This window comes from Ochotona princeps, chromosome X (assembly GCF_030435755.1).
Source record: "Ochotona princeps isolate mOchPri1 chromosome X, mOchPri1.hap1, whole genome shotgun sequence".
Taxonomy (NCBI): domain Eukaryota; kingdom Metazoa; phylum Chordata; class Mammalia; order Lagomorpha; family Ochotonidae; genus Ochotona; species Ochotona princeps.
The window spans coordinates 25,259,736-25,281,699 of NC_080865.1; the positions used below are offsets into that span (position 1 = coordinate 25,259,736).

At 38.4% G+C, this 21,964-nt stretch overlaps 1 protein-coding gene and 1 long non-coding RNA gene across 2 annotated transcripts in view; both read left to right on the top strand.

The window, feature by feature from the left end:
* Window positions 1-18,534, top strand: part of LOC131478563 (uncharacterized) — an 84,081-nt gene extending 65,547 nt beyond the window's left edge. Inside the window, exon 4 of the long non-coding RNA XR_009244550.1 lies at window positions 18,174-18,534. This is a non-coding gene — a long non-coding RNA (uncharacterized LOC131478563). The remainder of the gene's footprint in view (window positions 1-18,173) is intronic.
* A 242-nt stretch (window positions 18,535-18,776) lies between these two features.
* LOC101528324 (serine/threonine-protein phosphatase 4 regulatory subunit 3) lies at window positions 18,777-21,446 on the top strand. Its single transcript, XM_058658580.1, has one exon. It carries the CDS (start codon window positions 18,907-18,909, stop codon window positions 21,241-21,243), a length of 2,337 nt encoding a protein of 778 aa, XP_058514563.1. The 5' UTR covers window positions 18,777-18,906; the 3' UTR covers window positions 21,244-21,446.
* The last annotated feature ends 518 nt before the right edge of the window (window positions 21,447-21,964 follow it).

Genomic DNA, 21,964 nt, shown 5'->3' on the forward strand with positions numbered 1-21,964 from the left:
CAGTAGCCTAGTGGCTAAAATCCTCGCTTTGCACTCACCAGAATCCCGTATGGGCTCCAGTTCTTGTCCTGGTTGCTCCATTTCCCACCTACCTCTGTGCTTGCGGCCTTGGAAAGCAGTTGAGGATGGCCCAAAGCCTTGGGACCCTGCACCTGTGGGGGAGACCTGGGAGAGGCTCCTGGCCCCTGGCTTCAGATGGGTGCAGCTCTGGCTGTTACAGCCGCTTGGAGAGTGAATCATCAGACAGAAGATCTTTCTCTCTGTCTCTCCTCCTCTCTGTATATCTGACTTTCCAATAAAAATAAAATAAATCTTAACAAAAGAGGGGATTATATTTAGCATTTTAAGATTTTACTCAAATGAGTTAGTTCAGAGTAGCTTGACTACCTTACTCTTAGGAGTGCTAATATAATTTTACTTTGGGGGAAGACCTTTACTGCTCATTAGCTTATGAATTATGTATATTTTATCACAAAAGAAAGAAAATGTAATCCTCACTCTTTATGGGTGAGACACCCTATATTTATTCCTCTTAAAAGTAACTAGTGATGCCTTCAGATATTTCATTACCCTGAAAGAATAAAATGGCTTTAGCAAAAGTCAACTTTCTCTTCTCAGCAGGCAAATAAAAAAGGCACTTATTAATGCATAAATCTACTCTAGCTCTTACATGCCTTAAAAACAAGAGGAGAAGATTTACATTTCCAAAGTGATCTTTAATTTTGTACTCCCCCCATAATTAAGACTACTGCTTTTCAGAGTTGAGTCCGATAGTTTTAGTATACAATTTCTACCTTATCTAGAAGTATTGAGTTAACAGAATTTAAAGCTGTGTATTTAACTGGGAATGAAACTGCATTCTTTGGTATCAAGTCTAAAAATATCTACCTCCAAAATAGGCAAAAGACAAAACAGAACCGGACGCATGAAACTGAAGACTCATTGAAAATCTTTGGTTGTATAGAACTAAAATCAATGAACTCACCGCAACCAGGTCACATATTCCTACTTGGTGAGCAAGAAGCACATGTTATAGGCATTTTCATTCTAAAAATAGCTGAAAGATTTACTAGAGATTTACTTGAAGCTTAAGACCCATTTTTTCCATGTTCATTGACTTTGAATGGCTGTATACTATGTTTCATTTAACATTGCTCACCAAAATTCCATTGAGTCCCTCCCTGTCCTATACATTCTGTATTCTAAATAACATATTATAGGTGATGATGGCAGAATAGATTTGTAACAGTTCTTAAACTAGGGTTTAAAGCAGGAGTATTATAATATGAGCAGCAGAGCACCCCTCAATACTTGCGCAGGAAGAGATCAAATTAAAATCTAAGTGAGGCAGCAAAAAAAAAAAAAAAACCAGAAATACTGAAAGTAAGTTTATTTTTTCTCCATTTTGTCTGAAATCTGTTCACTTCTCAGACTAAGGAAATACAAATTCCACATTTCTCCAGACCAACTATCATGCTATTTAAAGTCTATTTTTTAAAAAGTAAAAGGTTATGCCCTATGCAGGTACATTGTTCTTTCCACCTTTCATGAAAAGAAAGACAAGAGAGCTGGGGAAACAACTCCATTTCTTGTTCACCCTCATTTCGAGGAGCTTAAAGGTGAGGAATGAGACATAATGTATCGTACTTCTTTCAGTGAGTCACCTACTTCCAGCTTATCCTAGGAAGCAACTTTGCAGGCAGTAGTTGAAGGAACAAGACAGCAGTTCTCAACTGTACCATCTGCAACTTTGCCTATATGTTGGTAAAGTTCATGTGGAATCTAAAAAAAAAAAGACAAATCTAAAAAGAAAGTAAAATAGAGGCTGGCACCCTGGCATGAGTCAAGACTGCCTGTTATGCTGGTATTCCATGTTGGTTTAAGTCCTGGCTGCTCTACTTCTTTTTGATATTTCTTTTTATTTGAAAGAATTACACAGAAGAGAAAGAGTGAGCTTCCATTCATTGACTTACTCCCAAAATGACTGCTATGGCCAGAGATGGGCTAGTCCAAAGCTAGGAAGGAGCCTGGAGCTTTTTTCCATTTGAATACAGGGGCCAAGGACAGGCCACCCTCCACTGCTTTCCCAGATCATTAGCAGGGGGCTGGATCAGAAGTCAAGCATCTGAGACTCAAAAAACTGGCACCTATGTGAGATTGCTGTGGTGCAGGCAGAAGATTAACTGGTTTACCATAAAGCTGGTGCCAGCAGCTGCACCATCTCTAATCCAGTTCCCTGCTAGTGTGCCTGGGAAGGTAACACAAGAGGATCCAAGTACTTAGGCTCCTGCCAACAATGTGGGAGACCCAGATGAAGCTCTTGGCTCCTACCTTTGGCCTGGCCCAGCCCCTGTTGTTGCAGCCAGTTAGAGAATGAAGCATCTGATAGAACTCTCTCTCTCCCTGACTCTAATTCTACATTTCAAATAAATAAATATTTTTAAAAAGAAATTAAAAAATAATGTTACAGTAAGAGAAGAGCAACACAGATCAGAAGATTAATGTCTATGTACAATTGTGCAATGACTTTTTATTGCTGTATTTTGGAATTCCTCTCTTTAGCCTTAAAACACAGCAAGCTTTTGTGCTAGAACAGCTATTTTTGGGTGAAGATATTCAGCTCAGAATTTCCAAATTCCCACCTTGCTCTCTACAGATCATCATCATGTCACATGCACATAAATAGAATGAGATTAAATAGCCATTTTATCACACTATTGTGATAGTCTGTCTTTTAAGTACCTCAACCTCAGTTCTTCCAAACTAAATTAATCTTTCCCCCAAACCTGGCCTTCTTTCTAATTGAAAGACATCAGCATCTCCCAAGTAGGTAATTATTTTTTGTTGTGTGTCTACTTAAGCTTCTCACACTCATTCGAATCAATCAGGAAGCTCTGTTAATTAAAATCTTTAAATATCATTAGAATGCATCAACTTCTCCTAATCCTCACTGTTAAAATCATAGTTCAGAGCCGAACTGTATGATTTATAAAGCATTTTTATTAAAATTCCTGATTTCATTTCTTCCTCAAAACAACTATAATACAGATAGAATACTGCCATGTTCATTCTTTCAAGTTTCTTATTCACATGATTTTTATGACCTAGTACTTAATTTTTCTTTCTCTCTAGCTGTGGTCCATTCTCCTTTTGTGCCCTTGTCATTAACCTACGTAGATATCTGAAATTCTAATTATATTCAAGACACAATTTAAACATTGTTTTCTCTGAAAGACTTCTAGGTTGTCTTATGTGCCTCCATAACATGCTTGCATTACAAGTCTTTCATTGTTTCTACTTCAGGGGGTGAATATTCATCTTAGCATTCACCTTTGAGTCACCAGAAAATTTCCTGGTTTGTAGGAAGGACTCCACAAACAGTCACTGCATACTTAAAGTAACTTCATTCAACTTTTTATGAATACCAGTTGTAGCTTTAAATCTCTAATCATTGATAGTTTTTTTTTTGCATTTAAACACTACTGTCATTAATTTTATTAGTTGAATCTGAAATACATTCTCTCATAATCTCAGCAGCTCTGTGGCAAAATTTAGGTGCAAATGTATTGAGACTTTAATTTCCATGTCTAGTCTCACAATTGAGGCAGAAGAGGTGACCTACCCAATGACATATTTATTGTTAAAAAGAAATCAAAAATTAAAACTGGGTATTCCAAGTCTAATATGTTAAGCTGTGCTCTTTAACTTTTAGAATGGAAGAATATGCTTTGTAAAACTTTTAGATCCTTGGATAAATTTAGTCAAATATAAAGGAACTCTATACATACCTAGCAAAATTGTAAAAGTTTGAGAAGAGAGTAACTCGAAAAATATTCAAAATCTGGTAAATCTGAATTTTGTGATTAAAGTGGCCCTGTAGGAAATTTCCTAACTCAGGTAGTTACCCCAAAGAAGTGGATGTCATGATTTTAGTATTCTCAGCAACTTGAAGTCCTTTTGTTCAAGTAATAACCCATGAAAAGCTTGAATCTTCACAAATTGACTCTGTTCTGGACCTAAGCTAGAAGTGAAATCAAGCAACTTGACCTATTTTTTCACAAGAAAACCAATTAAAATCAAGGGTACTGAGAAATGGCAAGATACCCTGGAGTACCAGAAGTTCTTGAAGAGGACTCCTATTGCACAGCAATCAGCATCTCACTGTGCAACACACCTTATTCCAGCCTGCAAAGCCTCTTGGGAATGGAGGCCTCACAGGGCCTTTTGGGGTTCCCCTTTGTTGCTTGCACCTCAGATAGAGCCTGGCCTAGGGAAACAGGAAGAGGAACTTGATGTCTAGCCCCTTCATATCATCAAACTACTCATAGGTACAACCAAACCTTGATAAATTTGCATTTAACACCTAACCACTCAGCCAACAGAAACGAAAAGGTTTAGTTTCTTGGCTTCATCCCTTTTTAAAAGGAGTTCATGGGTAGGCTTCATGGCACAATGGTTAAGTCATCACTTGGCACATCCCATAACAGAGTGCCTGGTTCAAATCCATTGCCTCCCTGTTCTTCCCATCTAACTGACAGCTAAGGCACTTGGGAGGCAACAGGTGATAACCCAGGTAATTGAGTTCCTGCCACCCACATGAGAGACTCAACTGGAATTTCTGGTTCCTGGCTTCAACTTGTTCTAGCCCTGACTGTTGCAAGCATTTGGGGAGTGAATCAGTAGATGAAAGATTCTCTCTTCCTCATTAAAATAAATAAGACAAATAAATCATTTTAAATAACTACATTTTAAAGGCATGTTACTCAATTTAAGAATTACAATTGAGTCAATATTTTTAAATAAAATAACTGCACAAGGCGCCAACTGTTTTTAATCTCACAGCAACCAAATTAAGGTGGGTAGTAGTTCCACTTCTGAGGTGCAGAAAGTGAGGCTCAGATACAACACTTATCTTGTCTGTGATAAGTGCCTGACAGAGCTTGGATTTCAACTTGAGGTAGTGTTTATTTTTGTATTTGAGCTCCTAACCACCAAACCTCCTTCCTCTCACAGTCATAGATAAAGACAGAAATGTGGATCTGGATATGTATGCATGTGGGTGGGATATAAATATGGATGCAAATGTAGATACAGATGAATATAGTTTTATACTGCCATATCTATGTTTAATTTGAAATATAAAATAGTAAATATACATCATTGCGCTTTTTTTCAGTGCTCTTTAATTTTCATTTCTTTGTAAGTTTTCTTTCACTACCTTGTTTCACTAACTAGGTTCCTTCCTTTTTTTCCCCCTGAACTATTTTCTACATGGGGATAATTGCTGCTTGTGCTGTGATGAACTGACACTTCCCCCAAATAACTGACAAGGCCCAAGGGACAGATTCATAGTAAAAGGCCTTAGGTGTTAAAACACCCTCAAGACTGCAATTCAGCCTGAACAGGGAATGGATATGCCTTGTCATTTTCTTTGCTTCCCTTTGATGCTTATTCTTAATAAATGGCAAAGAGTCTCTTAAGTATGTGCCTAAAGCTACCTCAAGAATATTGAAAAAAAACACACATATTCTTCCTATTGTATTTCCATTGTTGAAGTGAAAAACAGACCAATATTGCTGAAGGTAACCTAAGTATATATGAGGTGGAGATAGGATAATTAATAATGGAGAATTTCTTTAAAGACAGAATTATTATACATTAGAATGACATAAAGTTGTTGTGAAGAAAATATATAACCCCCGAAAGTGAGAATAACAGTTGCTACTAAAGAAATCATAAATGCAGTTGTAAGATCAGATGTGTTGGCCTGGAGAAGATGGGGACATACCTTCTGAAGAAAACAAGCAATTTAAAATATGTGAGCTCTTATTCTCTGTTTCTGTCATTGACAAGAGAATAGGAAGAAATTAAAACAAGGTTGGTTTGAGAGAAAAGGCAAAAAAGTGTCCCACTGGTACAAGTTGAATATTAGACAATATTGCTTATGGAAGTTGTTACATATCCTTACCTGGAAATCTTTAAAATTAAAGCAAAAAGAATAACTGTTCAGGATAAAATAAGAAAAAAAAACTGTTTATGTAATCTAGTACTAGCTGTGGGTGGCATGTGTGGGGGTGAGGAAAATAAGGAATCAGTTATATAATCTCAAATGGGAAAAAAAGGGTATTTCCATATACAATTATATTAATGGAAGGCTTCACAATGTGATTATTTTTTTAAAATCCCATTGATGCATGAGAAAAATGAAAGGCTATTAAGACTGTGTTCATAAAGATATTTAATGAGTTAAGAGTGGGGAAAAAAAACTAAAAAAAAAAAAACATGGTGCAGTCAAAGGAGCAAGCCAACGCTGAAGATGAATCCAAGTAGCCCATGTGTATCTGGGAGAGAGTGAATCCAGCAGAAACACTTGATGTCTAATTACCTCTATGCTCTCCATTAAGAAGGAAGAGATGGGGGTGAAGGACAAGAGAGGGTATATGGAGACACAGACTTGGGTGTCTCAAAACACTTAGGAGCCTAAGCTGATGAGTTCTTTTCATGAAAAATCAGGCTTTGGTGCCTGTTCAAAAGAGCAGGGAAAGTGAATGGTGTAATGCTTTTTTGTGAAAGCACAGATTCTTGAGTATGACCTACTGAGATTCAAATTTAAGCTCAGAATGTTTACTCACCATGGAAACTCAGACAGCTTTGTTAACCTCATTTTTCTCATGCTGAACAAAACCTAGAAAAGAACTTGGAAAATGATTAATGAATTAAGATACAGCATTTTTAGATTTTAATTAAATGAGAAGGAGTTTCTTATAATAAAGCATTTTGACTGTAGTAAAATGAGTTTTGCACATTCTTTTATACATTTATTTATAATACTCACTGAATGCCTATTGTCTCATTTCAAACTGTATTTATTTATTTGAAAGGCAAAAAGAGAAAGAGGAAAAAGAGATCTATTGCTGATTCACTCCTCAATGCCTGCAGCAGCTAAGGATGGGCCAGACTGAAGCCAGGATCCAGGAATTCCTTGTAGGTCTCCTATGTAGGTGGCAGGGACCTGATGAGTTAGGCGATCATCAGCTGTTTTCCCAGGCACTTTAATAGGAAGCTGGATTGGAAACTGAGGAGCTGGGACATGAATAAAAATTCCAATGTGAGATGTGCACATCCCAAATGCTGGCCTGCCTCATCATGCCCCAACACCAGCCATACCCATTATCTTCTAGGTAATGCAACACAGAGGAGAATTAAGACTGGCCAGGACCTGTCTTTGTCTTTCACGGGGTAGAGACATGGGATATGGGCAGAATTAGACACAGTGCACAAATTATGTGGTAATTCTAGATGCAGAAAGTTTTGTGGAGAAACTAAAGTAGGGCTGTGATAGAGTGAGAGGAGAAAGGTTGCTGCTCTCTCAGACTGTGAGCCAAAGTATTTTTGACAGGGTGCATTTTTACTCAAAGAAAGATGATAGGAGGGATATGGGCAAGTAAATAACGTTCTGATGCATGTTCTGATGGGTGGAAAGAGAAGCAGGTTAGTCTTAGATATGCAATGAGACCAGTGAGCAGAGAAAGAGGAGAGGAGAAGGGTCAGAAGTGAATGTAAAGATGCAAAGCCTGGGAAGACACAAATGTGAATTTTTAGAAAGGAGGGTGTAGCTCTTGATTGCTACAGGGAAAGAGCTGAGGTAGAACAAAAGGCTGCTGAAACAACAAATTCACTCCTTAGTTATTTTTCTGGAGAAAAGCCTATAGTCACTTGTTCTTTTACTGTAAGTGCAAAAATCCTGGTTAAATGGAAACCTTGGATGGCAGAAGTTCAAAAGAGCTGGTTTTACTCTGACATGAAAACACCACGGTAAAACATACCATTTTGTAACTACCTTTTGAATTTTTTAAATGTAGCTGGTTTTTACAATTGAAAAATGGTTGCTTGTAGTAACTCTCAACCAGAGATGCTTTTGTACCTCACCTGGCACGGGAGAGTGACACTGTTGGAGACATTTTTGATTATTACATCCGGGAGATAAGGATGCCAGTGGCATCTAGTGAGTAAACTGCTATTCCCCTTGATCTGCAGTTATTCATGCAACAGGAAAGTGCTGGTTTTCAGAATGACGTTTGTGTGTATTTCAAAAAACATTTTTATTCCACTATATCAACTCTCCACTCTAGAAAAGCAATAGCTGATCATTCTTTCAAGAATGAACCAAGTCTTAAAATAAGCAGTGATGCATCCAAAATCAAAACTAGTGCAGGTGTTTTAGACATTTTCTTATTTATCTTAAAAACATTTTTAAAGTATTGATCAAATCCAATTTTCATATTAGATATGTGATGTTCATGGCATTTCCTTAAATGTTAATAGCATTAAGGCAAACATGTTAAGTTGAAATCAACTGTTACTTAAATACTGAAAATTTACATTCTATTTGCTGTAATTAAGAAATAAAGATTATGCCTACCTCTGAACAAAGATTGAGCAGATTTTAACTCAAAATTGTGTTTATTACTTATACATCATGGCTACAGGGTTCTTATTAGTAGATATCAAAGTGTGATTGGCTGTTTCCTACAATTTTAAGGAGGCAATTAGAAAAGGTTTCGTAAGGAAAAAAAGTGAATATAAACAATCTTTTAATATTTGAGAGGCAAGGAGACATAGAGTCAAAGAGAGTGATGTATATAAAGAGAACACGGCCAGCTGATTCATTCCCCAAATGGCCAAAATGACTGAGACAAGGTAGTATCAAAGAGGTGAGTGAGAACAATCCAGATTTCCCATGGGTGGCAGGGACCCAATTATTTCAGCCATCACTGCGGCCTCCTGAGTCAAAAATAAGAGTTGAGACTCAAAGCCAGTCACTCCATTGTGGAATGCAGGTGTCTTAACTGGCATCTTAGCTACTAGGTTGAAAGCCTGCTGTGTAAATTGTTGAAGAAAGTGAGAGAATGAGTCATGTGATATTGAGAACTACAGCATTTTGGGTAGAAAGAAGGATAGATATAAAATCTTGAAATAGTAGTGTTCCTGATACACTTCTGGCACAGAAAGACATCTAGTATGGCTGCAGTAGAATGAAAGTGAATAAGAAGTATCACTTGAAGATCTCAAATAGCTAGGGGATTCAGATCTTTTTGACTATGTTAGCAACTTGGCTTTTATTTTAAGTAAGGTAGATATGCATTGGTAGGAGTACATGACTTCCATTTAAAAATAATCCTTTGTGGCTATTGTATTGAGAATATATTAGAAGGGGGAAAGGCAGAAACCATTACATAATTCTAGAATTGAGGTAATGGTGGCTTTGACACTGGTGGTTAATGTGACTGATAGAGTGAGAAATGATGGGACCCTGAACACATTTTATGTTAGAATATATACATTAAAAGACTGAACACAGAAGATAACAAAATGGGAAAGTTTGAGAATGACTCTGCATTTTTTGCCTAGGCAACAAGGACAGAATCAACACCACTTGTCTTATGTTTCAGTTGTTCCCATGAGGTAGGTGAAAAAAAATTGCACAGAAATAAGTTTGAGAATTTATGCAACATATGTATGATTATTTGAACCTAATGATTTTCAAGTTGAAGTTTTTTGATAAGCTATATTTCAGTGCTATTTGATAAGCAACTATTTTTAGTGCTATTTCAAAACCTAAAAATTCTGCTTTAGCCTTTTTTAAAAGCTTTCTTCTTTGAAAAATGTCATAGTTAGACATCTAAATGCTCTGTTTATACATAAAGTTTGAGTTGCCCATACCTGGCATCCAGAAATATGTAATTCACTCTTCATAATCTTTTAAAAGAACTCTGGGCTATAAACATTAGGAAATTGGTAATCCTAAAATGTGGGTGAATTCCAAGATCTTTACTATTCATCTTCAGGACAGAATGTTATGGGAGGAACCAATAGAGAGAAAGAATCCTGAATTTTATGGTTAAATCCACACATTTTGTTTGTAAGTGGGCCTAAAAAGGGAAACAAATGCTTTCCTCCACAAAACAATTGGAGAAACATTAAATACCTGTGATAGCAGGGGTAAAAATCACATTGTTGTAGGCAGACATGTTGTCCATCTGCTTCCAGATAATGAAGGACCTAAAAGGTAGCAGGCAGTGGCTCAGGAATTTGAGTCCAAGCTACCCACATTATCTTTCTGTCTCTGAGCTCTAGCCCAGCCCAGATCTTTGTGGAGAAAACAGTCAGATGGGTAGAGGGGTCTCTCTCTCATTCACTCACTCACTCTCACGCTTGCTCTCTCTTGCTCTCCCTCTCCCTCTCCCTATCCCCTCCTTTCCTTCCCTCCCGCCTCCCCTCACTTTCTTTTTTCTCTGTCCCCACTGCCCCACTCTGTGTGGTGTCTGTGTGTGAATGTGTAAGAGAAACTCTTGCTTTTTCTCCTCCTTCCTCTCAAATTAAAAAAAAAAAAAAGAAAGGCTTTAGCTACATTGTAAACATTTGACATAACAATGTGTGTATCTGTGGAGGAGATATTTTGGAAAAGCCAAGTAGAGAATTGGGGCTCTGAAAGGTGTGGTTTCAAATCCTGGAATCATTTATTGCAGCAGTTTAAACCAAGCACCTGATTTGTTTCTGGAGTTGCAAGGTTTTTGCTCTAATATGGTAGCAATAATATGTTTCTTAGATCATTATTGTATAAGAGTTAAATGAAAAGTAAACAGTGAATATAAAGAGAACTTACACTAGTTCCTAGACGGTTGCATTTGCTTGTACATTATATATTGCTCCCTGTAGAACAAACACAAAACTATAAAAAAATCGTCTTCAATAGATGAAACAAAAATAAATAAAGGTATTGCTCTACTTCTTAAACCAAAAGAAACTACTGCAGAAACAGCAATAAGAAATATAGGTTTGGGGCCAACCCTGTGGTGTAGTAGTCTAAGCCTTTGTTTGTGGAGCTGGCATCCCATAGGGGCATATGTTTGAGTCTAGGCTGCTCCATTTCTGATCCAGCTCCCTGCTTGTGGCCTGGGAAAGCCATAAGGGATGGTCCAAAGCCTTCGGCCCAAGCACGCATATGGGAGATGTGAAAGAAGCTCCTGGCTACTGGCTTCAAATTGGCTTAACTCTGATCTTTGAAATTTTGAGGGGGAGTGAACCAGCAGATGAAAGACCTCTTTCTGTTTCTCCTTTCTCTGCCTTTCAAATAAAGTAAAATAAATCTTTATAAAAATATAGTTAAGGCTCTTTTAGATTATAAAATGTCGCTGTCCCACAGCGATGGACTTGGTGCACGGAGCAGATAATAACACGCGTGGACCCCTGACTGATGGTCAAAAGCCGAGGTTTATTAGTAGCATCAGACTTTATACTCTGAGGGTCATATAGGATAAGGGAGGAAGTGCTGAGCTTATCAACAAAACCATTAATGCTTGTTTGGAACTCCTTTTGTCTTGTATATTCCACCAGGTGTTCTCATATACATATGCAGATGATATCCAATAAGGTATACAAAAGGTAGCCATTTGGTTATTCTCCTCCAAATATTATCCAACCAACTGTAGTCCTGTGCTCACTGACCTTTTCGGGTCACAATGTCCTCCTACAAATCCCCCTTCTGTGTTTTGTAAAATTAGGCCTGAATGATGTATGTAGGGGAAACATGCTCTTGGGAGAGCAGAAAAATGGGGAGAAACAATATTATTTAACCGAAAGCAGAGTGGCACAGGAACAGTGTAAAGACCAACATTGACATACATAGCAGCTGAGTTCAAACATAACATCAAAGTTCTTTACAGTTACATCTTGTTTAGCATTAACAGTTTTAAATTAATAAAAGCTTTTCAGGGAGATTCTTAACCCAATTTAAATTTTGCAGTTTATAGAGGTTAAGCACAGTTTTGCATTTAACAATTGAAGAATAGAAAAGTTTTAGGTAGGTGAGCAGGGAAATCCCCAACAACTTAGTGAGTGAGGAAGAATCATTAAAATCTATGAATAACAAGTTACACTTAAAGTCTTCCTCAAACATTCTAAGAAGGTGGAGAATTTCTCTGTACTCCTGACCTGTAGTGGAACCAGAGGAGTATTAAACAAATTTAGCTTTTCAGTTTTTAGAGGCAGCTCCACTGGGGGTTCCATCTTCTCCAGGGGCAGCGTTGAGTTCAAGGGAGTTGCAGCACTTTCGAGGTCAGATGAACCAGTTTTGAGGATCCATCAGGAAATTCTAGGGACAAGAGCATAACCTTTCCCATGGATTATTAGTGTTTATCAAATGCATCATAATGTCAAGGACAGTTGCGCCTGATGCACCAATCTCTTAGGATCCCTCACGTCACCCGGTGTTGGGAGGGGTCTGGCCTCCTCCTCCTCCTCCAATGTCTCCTTGATGGCGATGGATCTTTCAGAATGAAGTCGCGAAGTTGTCTTACTGCAGGCGCTTCCTCCAGTGAATGGAGTCCAGGGCTTTACATTACCAGCTGGCACCCACACAGGCTGCAGCTCAGTTTCTGGAAAAACACAAACAAACCCTCTTCCCACAGTTAGCAAGGGACCTCTCCACTTGTGAGTGGCTGGGTCCCTCCATCAAACCAAAGGCATCTGTGTTGGGCCTGCAAGCAGCCTCTAGTGACGCAGAGCTGGTGCTCACCAGGAGACAAAATCTGAACAAAATTTATCAGAAAGCTCTGGGCGTGGCTGCAGGTTGCCACAGCCCCAAGGCAACCTGCTCTTGATAAACAAACAGCAACACATGATAACAATTTGAAACAACTTTTTACAAAGGACAAAATGTTAAGACACACATGTATGCGCGCACACACACAGACACACACACACACTTTTGGAGATTTGAAAATATTATTCTCAACCAAGCTTAGTAGTAGTGTTCACCAAAAACCAGTAAGTGAAACCATTAAGTCAATAGTTTTGAACTGAGAAACTCAGACAAAAACATTGATCATGCTATGAAATCCCTCCATCAATTTAAAATTGCAAATTTCAGTCTTCCCAGCAATACAGCCATGCTAAGAATACATAATTAGCAACGCAAACTAAAATTAAACCTTCACAACTCCATGGATGTATACAACGTTTTGACACAATAAAATTTTACTCCATTTGTTATTTCGCAATAATCTTAGTATAATCCAATAGCCTGGTCAACTGTCTCCACAAAACGGGAAATAGATCCGTTGGCATTCTTGAGGCCTCGTAAGAATACCAAGGGAATCCCTAGGATTTGAAACCTTTGAATTCTTAAATGCTTTTTTAAGGATAGCTAAAAATATCTGAAACAAGATTTGTTGTTGACATTAGCATAACATATGATAGATTACAATTGGTTATTGATGCGAGATCATCACTCAAATATCTTTAAAACAAATACAAAACCTTGACACATTAAAGGCAGTGAGAGATTTGATAACCAGCCAAAAACACAAGAATTACATTAATACATGCAATTAATACATGCAAACACTTTGTAGACAATGAATATCACATTAACTTATACCTTGAAATAATCAAATAGTGTTCGAGTTCAATTTTATACCAAATTATTTATGATAAAATTTCACATTTTTATTAAATGTCCCCCCCAAAAACCCTCAGGATTTACAAAAGCCTAGTATCTTCTTTGAATTCCAAGCTCCCAAAAGTTGCAATGGATATACAGATGAAGTCAGTTTGCTAAACATCTACCACAACAAAAGACCTTGAAATTGGTGATTATTGTGAAAGCTAGCCACTAAACTGAAGGCCAGCTTCCTCAGCATTATAAAATATTCCAAAAGACATGCGGTTACAACTCGGGTACATTAACAAACAAAACAGCAAACATTCACTTTATAATGATATAATGACATCACCCAAACACTCCTTAAAGCAAGAACATCGCTTTTGTTAATTTTAAACAATGAGAACGTAATGAGGCAGTGAACATAAAAATTAACTTAATATAAAGACTTGTACTTAAAAATTAGTATATATGATTAAGCAATGCTGTATAGGAAAAAGCACTATATGAATAACATGCATACACCACAACTGATTGGAATTTCAGCCTCCAGGATTTATACTTGCAGGGTGAGGAGCACAGGTGGGGCAATGAGACAGTGGCAGTTTTAAGTTTGTAGCTTCTCTGCAGATTCCCATTTTGTAAACCTGTGAATGTTTGGGACCTGGGGCTGGCCCCTCCCAGAGTCTTCTGGCCACAGGCATCTGCCATCACGGTCAAATTTGGATTTACATTCTTTTTTCCAGTGTTGGCCTCTTTGGCACTTAGGACATATTCCAGGGGAGTGACTGTTAAAAGTATCTGCATGGTATTTTTGAGTTGAAGGAAGCATTCGGCAATCTTTTCTAAGGTGTCCTGGCTTGCCACAATTAAAACATTTAGCCTTCATTTGTTTTTGAATAGCAAAAGTTTCAAGTGCTGCTAGGCGGGCACGGTGCTTAAATGTCCCTATGTTGCGACAGGCTTTCAGGTAACCCAGAAGATCCTCTCTTTCTTTTATAGGACGAATAACAGCCTGGCAGTCCTCATTCGCATTATCAAAGGCCAGTTGCTTTAACAACAATTTCCTAGTGCCTTCTCCCCTAACTTGTTTTTCTATAGAGTCTGTCAAACGTCTTACAAAATCAGCATAAGATTCTCTGGCTCCTTGAATGACTTTTGTATAACTGCCTGCAAATTCAGACCCAGTTTCGGTTTTCTCCCATGCCCACAATGCTACGTCTCGTATATGCATGAGCGCAGCTTGAGGTAGCTGTATCTGTTGCTCTGTAGTAACCCACTGTCCATCTCCAACCAACATATCATAAGTCAATTGTCCTCCACCAGGGAGTTGCCGACCTGATGCTCCTAAGGACAGCAGTTTTTCCTTAGCCATATCGCTTCTCCACATTTTCCATTGTAAATATTGAGAAGGAGAAAACCCTACTTTTGCTATTACTTCAAAATCATAAGGAATCCAGTTTGCTCCCTGGCTCCAGCCATTTAAATATTCCCACACATAAGAAGAAGTAGGTCCATAGGACACACAGCCTTTTTAAAAGCTATGATGGCATTAACATCTAGGCTTTCATAGGTAGGTTGGTTATTTTCTTGACTAAGTATGATTGGAAAAAGCAATCGGAATTCATGAGGTCTCCGGGGAACATCAGTCATTTGGAAACGTTTTTGATCAGATTTAAGAGCAAGACGGCATGGGCTGATATTTAACTGTTGCTTTATCCCAGCCTCATTTACCTCACTAGAGAAATCCTGTGGTTTAACACTGAAAATTTTCTTTTTCTTACTTCTGATTTCATTTTCAGTCACATTATGGTAACATCTTCCAAGTTTTCTTTTCCTAATTTCCACATCTGTAGTATAAGGCCTTACTCTTTTAGCTGCATTACAGTGGCATCTCCTCGTGGGAGGGTCTCTCACACATTCTTTCTCATCTTCATCTGTAGTATAAGCCATTTCTTTCCTAGCCACATTACGGTGGCGTCTCCCGTTAGGGAAATCTCTCACAGGCTCCTCTTTGCTGTCCTCCTCATCTGTACTATGAGGCGTTTCCTTTTTAGCCATATTACAGCGTCCTTTCCTGTTAGGTGGGCCTCTTAAGGATTCCCTTTCTCTTTCTTCCTTGTTCGTACTATGAAACACTTCTTTTTTAGCTACATTTTGGGGGTGTCTCCCCTTAGAGGAATTTCTTGCAGATTCCCCTTCTAAAATTATAATAATAGCTCTAATTAAAGCCGATATAATCCAAAAACTAACTTGAATATCTTCTATCCTTCCGACCTTTTCACCATTTTTCTGAGTGAAATTCTTAAGTCCAGTTTCTAGTGTCCATTCATCTGGAGACCAAGGATTATATTCACTAACAAGCTCTAAATAAGAATGCAATTGCTGCCTAGTTATCTTCGTTCCACTTTTCACTAAAAAATTCTGCATAAGAGAGATAAAAGACTGTGCCCTACACTGGTTCTGGCCCATTGTCCCACTCACCACTTTCTGTGGGGGTCTCCGCTGCACTTTCTCTTCTTCTTTCAAGCCCCACGTCGGGCGCCAGTTGTCGCTGTCCCGCAGCGATGGACTTGGTGCACGGAGCAGATAATAACACGCGTGGACCCCTGACTGATGGTCAAAAGCCGAGGTTTATTAGTAGCATCAGACTTTATACTCTGAGGGTCATATAGGATAAGGGAGGAAGTGCTGAGCTTATCAACAAAACCATTAATGCTTGTTTGGAACTCCTTTTGTCTTGTATATTCCACCAGGTGTTCTCATATACATATGCAGATGATATCCAATAAGGTATACAAAAGGTAGCCATTTGGTTATTCTCCTCCAAATATTATCCAACCAACTGTAGTCCTGTGCTCACTGACCTTTTCGGGTCACAATGTCCTCCTACAATAAAAGGATTTTATTACCCAATTAAGATAAAGAAATCTTGACTGGCCTAAGCTAAACTCCCAGGGAGAAAACTGAAAGCACATGGATTAATACTGAATGCTTCTCAGAAAATGCAACATGAAGGCATATTCAGAGAATTGACGATATTATCATTGTTTCCAAGAGACACTTTAATGTAAACACAGCAAAGAAAACATTGGACCATTAACATACAGTTATTATTATTATATATTCTCTTTTGGTGACATAGACATGTTTTAACTAATGTTATGTTTAAGTTTTTTATATTACTTACAAATCCTAACATTTAAATATTATTTATAATTTATAAATGTTTCTAAACCAGTTGTATGTTGGTGCAGATTTAATTTTTTTCATGAAATGACTATTATTTGCATTTAATCCTCCAAGAGCTCTAGCTACACTACCCTTGGGAATATTCCAGACTATAATCTTCTGGATGTGACATTGTAAGAACAAGTTGGTTTTGCTCTACTTGACAATTCTACATATCACCAATGCTTTGTATCCTGAAGTGATTATTACAGATGAGACTGTTCAAATCCAGCTGAAATTAGTATGGCCAAGTTTTCAGTTTTTCCCTTACAACAACAGGGTTAATGTCTTGGGAGACTATTTTTTTTAACAGAAAACTGTGGAAATTGCCACTGCATCAAAAATCAACTTAGTTACTATTAAAATTTTAAAAATTTATTTAAAGAGTTGCCATATCCAAGCTTCTATTTTTCATTTGGCTATACACAGATGTTCTAAAGGAGGAAGTGTGTGACTTTCATCTTGTCTTGATAATTTTATGCTGATTACAAATTATATGGATGGAAGGAATGTGAAAAAAAAGTTTAATGAAGGCCAAGAAAAGAAGGGTAGAACAGTTCAGCGCTGAGAAAATCAGTTTCAAAATCACAAGGACATGTGTTCAAGTCAGAGTTTTCAACTTATTTATTCTGTGCCCTTTGACAATGTATTTAACATCTCTGTTTCCTGATATTAACAGTTATTATTAATTCTACGTAAATGTAAAGTTCTTGTCACAGGGTTTTCACTGCGGAATACTATGTTTAACATAGTATTATACCTGACTAGTTACATTATTACTTTTCTTCATAGTAAGTACTCAAATATGATTAATTATTGTGGTTATTATTAAGAAAATAAATGATTTAGCTGTAATGGTCAGTTTTCACTCTTGAGCATTTCAACTCACAGTTTCCCTTTAACCAATCCCTTCTCTAAGAATAAGGAATGTGCTTACAGATTGCAAATTTTTGACAAAAAGTTCTTATCCTTGTGCTAGAAAATAGAGCTTTGGTTTGAAGTGAAGTGAGCAAAGGAGTTGGTCAGCCCTGCTTAGAAGAGTGTTGTCCCTCAATAATGGACAAGTTAGTCATTGAGCCTTCGGCCAAGCCTCATAATTTTCTCTTTTTTTAAAGATTTATTTATTTTTATTGGAAAGGCGCATTTACAGAGAGAAGGAGAGATAGAGGATATTCTGTCCACTGCTTGGTTCTCCAAGTGGCCCCAACAGCCAGAGCTGAGCTGATCTGAAGGCAGGAGCCAGGAGCTTCTGGGTCTCCCACAGGGATGCAGGGATCCAAGCTTTGGGCCGTCCTTGACTGCTTCCCCAGGCCACAAGCAGGGAGCTGGAAGGGAAGTGAAGCAGTCAGGCCAGGAACAAGCACCCATATGGGATGCTTGTGCTTGGAGGTGGAGAATTTAGCCATCAAGCCACTGTGCCAGGCCGACAAACCTTATAATTCTTGTAAATGGTCTGTAAGTTACTTATTCTTGCATCTTTTTTTCTTTCTTTTCAAAGGTTTACTTACTTATTTGAAAGCGAAGTGATAATTATCCCAGCATCTGCTACCATCCCAGGTCTGTTAGCAGGTCTCTGGATGGGAAGAGGAGCAGTCTGGACTTGAACTGGAGGACCCAGTAGAATTCCCCATATTGGAATATTGGAGGTCAGCTTCCCGCAACGTCAGCTACATTGCTACTCCATCCTATTTGGATCAACGTTTCCTTGACATAGGACGTTAAGATTAAGCTGTCTTTTATCAAAAGCCTCAAGTCCCTATAGTTATACATTTGTGTGAATGAAAATATTTCTGAGGGACAAAACCCTTTTTGGAGACAACACACCCCAATTCCTAAACTTCCGATAAGCTTGGTAGCAGTTTCCTGCAATGAATGTTACTACTTAGTACATAGTCACACTGTTTGAGGGAAGAAACATTGGAGAAAAAGATTCTTGCCAGAACTGAGACATTCCTAAACAGCAAGAAGGGAGAAGAGGAGCAAAAGGAGGGACAAAGTAGCTGGGAGTGTTGCAAGTTGGGGAAGAGGTGGCAGGAGCTCCAGAAGACCCTGTTGACCCCACCCTGTGCTAAGCCCCACCCCCACCAGTGGTCAGCTTTTATTGCAATTCGCTTTGAATTGTCACATTGGGGCCACCGTCCAGGTGGAGGAAGCGGAAGCTACGGTTGGCAAGGCAACAAAGAGCAGAAAGCAGAGTGCTGTGCCGCCTAAGCCAGGCCGGAGGTGTCAGCATGGCTGAAGGGCGGCGGTACCGTGTGAGAGTCTATGTCATGAGTGAAGACAAGCTCTGGGACAATATTGGAACTGGACAGGTCTCAATTAGTTATGTAGAGAGGCTGCAGGGCGTAGCTCTGGTTGTTCGCTCCGAGACTGATGATTCACTGCTCTTAGAATCAAAGATAAATCTCGAAACTCCCTATAAGAAACTACAGGGGGTGTTGATACTTTGGTATGAAGCTGAGAACCAAGGTTTGGCACTGAGCTTCCAGGACATCTCAGGCTGTCGTGAGATGTGGGAGAACATTTGCCGAATACAGGGTAAAGACCCCAGCGTCAATATTACACAACCTTTACGCCAGTCCAAAGAAGATCGGCCAACTGAAAGGGCAGACGCCGGTCGTTCGATTCAACTCCCTGACTGTGAAATCGATGCACTGGAGCAAATCGCCAATTTAGTCACCTCGGCACTCACCTCACCCGTCCTTAGGGAAAGGCTGGGTAGGAACTTAGAGCATGATAATTATATTAAAAAACTACTACAGCTGTTCCGCACTTGTGAAGACCAGCACAACATTCAAGGCTTACACCGTTTATATGTCATCATTAAAAGCATCTTATCTCTGAACAAGACAGCTCTGCTTGAAATCTTATTTTCTGATGAATGTATTATGGATGTGGTGGGATGCCTTGAATACGACCCTACATTGGATGAGCCGAAAAGGCATAGGGAATTCTTAACCCAAAATGCCAAGTTCAAGGAAGTTGTACCAATAACGGATTCTGAACTGAAGCAAAAAATACATCAGACTTACAGAGTACAGTACATTCATGATATTCTTTTGCCTGTTCCATCCGTATTTGAAGAAAATATTTTTTCTACAATCGCAGCTTTCGTTTTCTTCAACAAGGTTGAGATAGTCAGCATGCTTCAAAAAGATGAGAAGTTTTTATTTGAAGTTTTTGCACAGATGAAGGATAAGACTACAAATGATGATAAACGGCGTGAATTGTTGTTCTTTTTCAAGGATTTCTGTGCATTTTCTCAGACTTTAGAGCCTGATAGTAAGGACATGCTATTCAAAACATTGACAGAGTTGGGAATTCTTCCAGCTCTTAAAATGGTAATGATTGTGGACGATTTGCAAACCAAAACAGCAGCTACAGATATACTTGCTTATCTAGTAGAGTACAGTCCATCCACGATTCGAGAATATATAATGGAAGAAGCACAGGAGAAGGAAGATGATGACCTTTTTATTAATATGATAATTGAACAAATTGTTTATGATACTGATCCTGAGCTTGGTGGGGCTCTTCATTTACTTGGACTTCTTCGTTGTCTACTTGATCCAGACAACATGCTGATAACAGTTAATAGATGTGAAAGAAGTGAATTTCTCAATTTTTTTTATAAGCATTGTATGCATAACTTAATAGGACCGCTTCTGGCTACTACATCAGAAGACAGATGTGAAGATAATGCAGTTGGGTCTGACGAAAACAAAAAATCCTCTAATAATTATCAAACAGCACAGCTGCTAAATTTAATTTTAGAACTACTCATGTTTTGTGTGCAACATCACACACATTATATAAAACACTATATTTTGAACCATGATTTGCTAAAAAGAGTCTTGATGTTGACTACTTCAAAGCACATTTTCCTGCTCTTGGCGGCTATTCGCTTTATGAGACGGATGATTGGCATTAAAGATGAACTTTACAATCATTACATCATCAAGGAAAAGCTTTTTGAGCCAGTGATAAAGGCCCTTCTTGATAATGGAACTCGTTACAATATGTTGAATTCAGCTATTATAGAGCTGTTCGAGTACATAAGAGTGGAAAACATCAAGTCTCTTATTACACACATAGTTGAAAATTATAATGTACTTCAGTCTATTGAATATGTTAACACATTCAAAGGACTAAAAAACAAATATGAGCAAGAGAAGCTTAGGCAGAGTCAAGTAAAGGAGAATTTACATTCTGTACTATATAATAAAATACTTTGCCAAGCAGTCAACGATTTGGACATGAGAGAAGAAGGTTGCAGTAAAGATAAAAGAGAAGCTGTTTTACCACCATTAGAGAGTGACTTTTCAGGTTCTGATGATTCGTTTATGGACACTAAAATGGATGAAAATGAAGACAAAGCAAACCTCCCCAAAAGAACATCTTCTGGGGGCTTCAAATGTCCTTCCCCACTTTCTGGGAGCGCTGATGATGGAACAAGTAACACATACAGAAGCAGTGTGGTTGATTTAGTGAAAGATCCAGACAATGAAGAAAATGAAGGAAATGAAGACGCAATGTTCCCCAGAAAAAGACCACATTTTAGCTCATAAAACACTATGGGATGCCCTCAACATAAGATTAAACTAGAATTCCATAAAATGACAATCAGCTAAAAAAAAAAAAAAAAACCACACACACAAAAAACCAGCAGCGTCTGCATATGGACTTACACAATAAGAAACAAATGTAAAGAACTAAGAGGGTTTACGTCTAGAACTAAAAACAATTCCCATAAAACACCTATTAAAATGTAATGAGCACTTCACTGGTTTTTTTTTTTCTTTAATTTAGCCAGAGTCTTGGTTGGGGAATGGTACTAGAGAGAGGAAGCAAAGAAAAGCTGATAAAATTATATTGAGGCAGTTTTGTTCCATGTAGGCCTGAGTGATGGCTCAGTGGCTGAACTTTCACCTTGTATGCGCTGATATCCCCTAGTTTGTGCACCAGCTGTTCCACTTACCATCCACCTCCTAAGACTGTGACCTGGGAAAGCATTAGGGGGTGGCCCAAAGCCTTGGGACCCAGAGGAAGCTCCTGGCTCCTGGCTTTAGCTCAGCTCAGCTCTGGCCATTGCAGCCACTTGGGGATTGAACCAGTGGACAGAAGATCTTTCTATCTCCTCTCTGTAAATCTGCCTTTCCAAGAAATATAAATCTTTTAAATTTTTATGTTTTTAATAATCCATTTTATTTTTGATGACGTTTACATAGTTGAGAGGGATGCATGGCCATGTGGACTGTTAATTAGGATGTGGTGGATTGAGGAATAGGG

What these genes read in the sequence shown, in the direction of transcription:
- LOC101528324 (XM_058658580.1), top strand. Translation starts at nt 18,907, where the DNA reads ATGGCTGAAGGGCGGCGGTACCGTGTGAGAGTCTATGTCATGAGTGAA.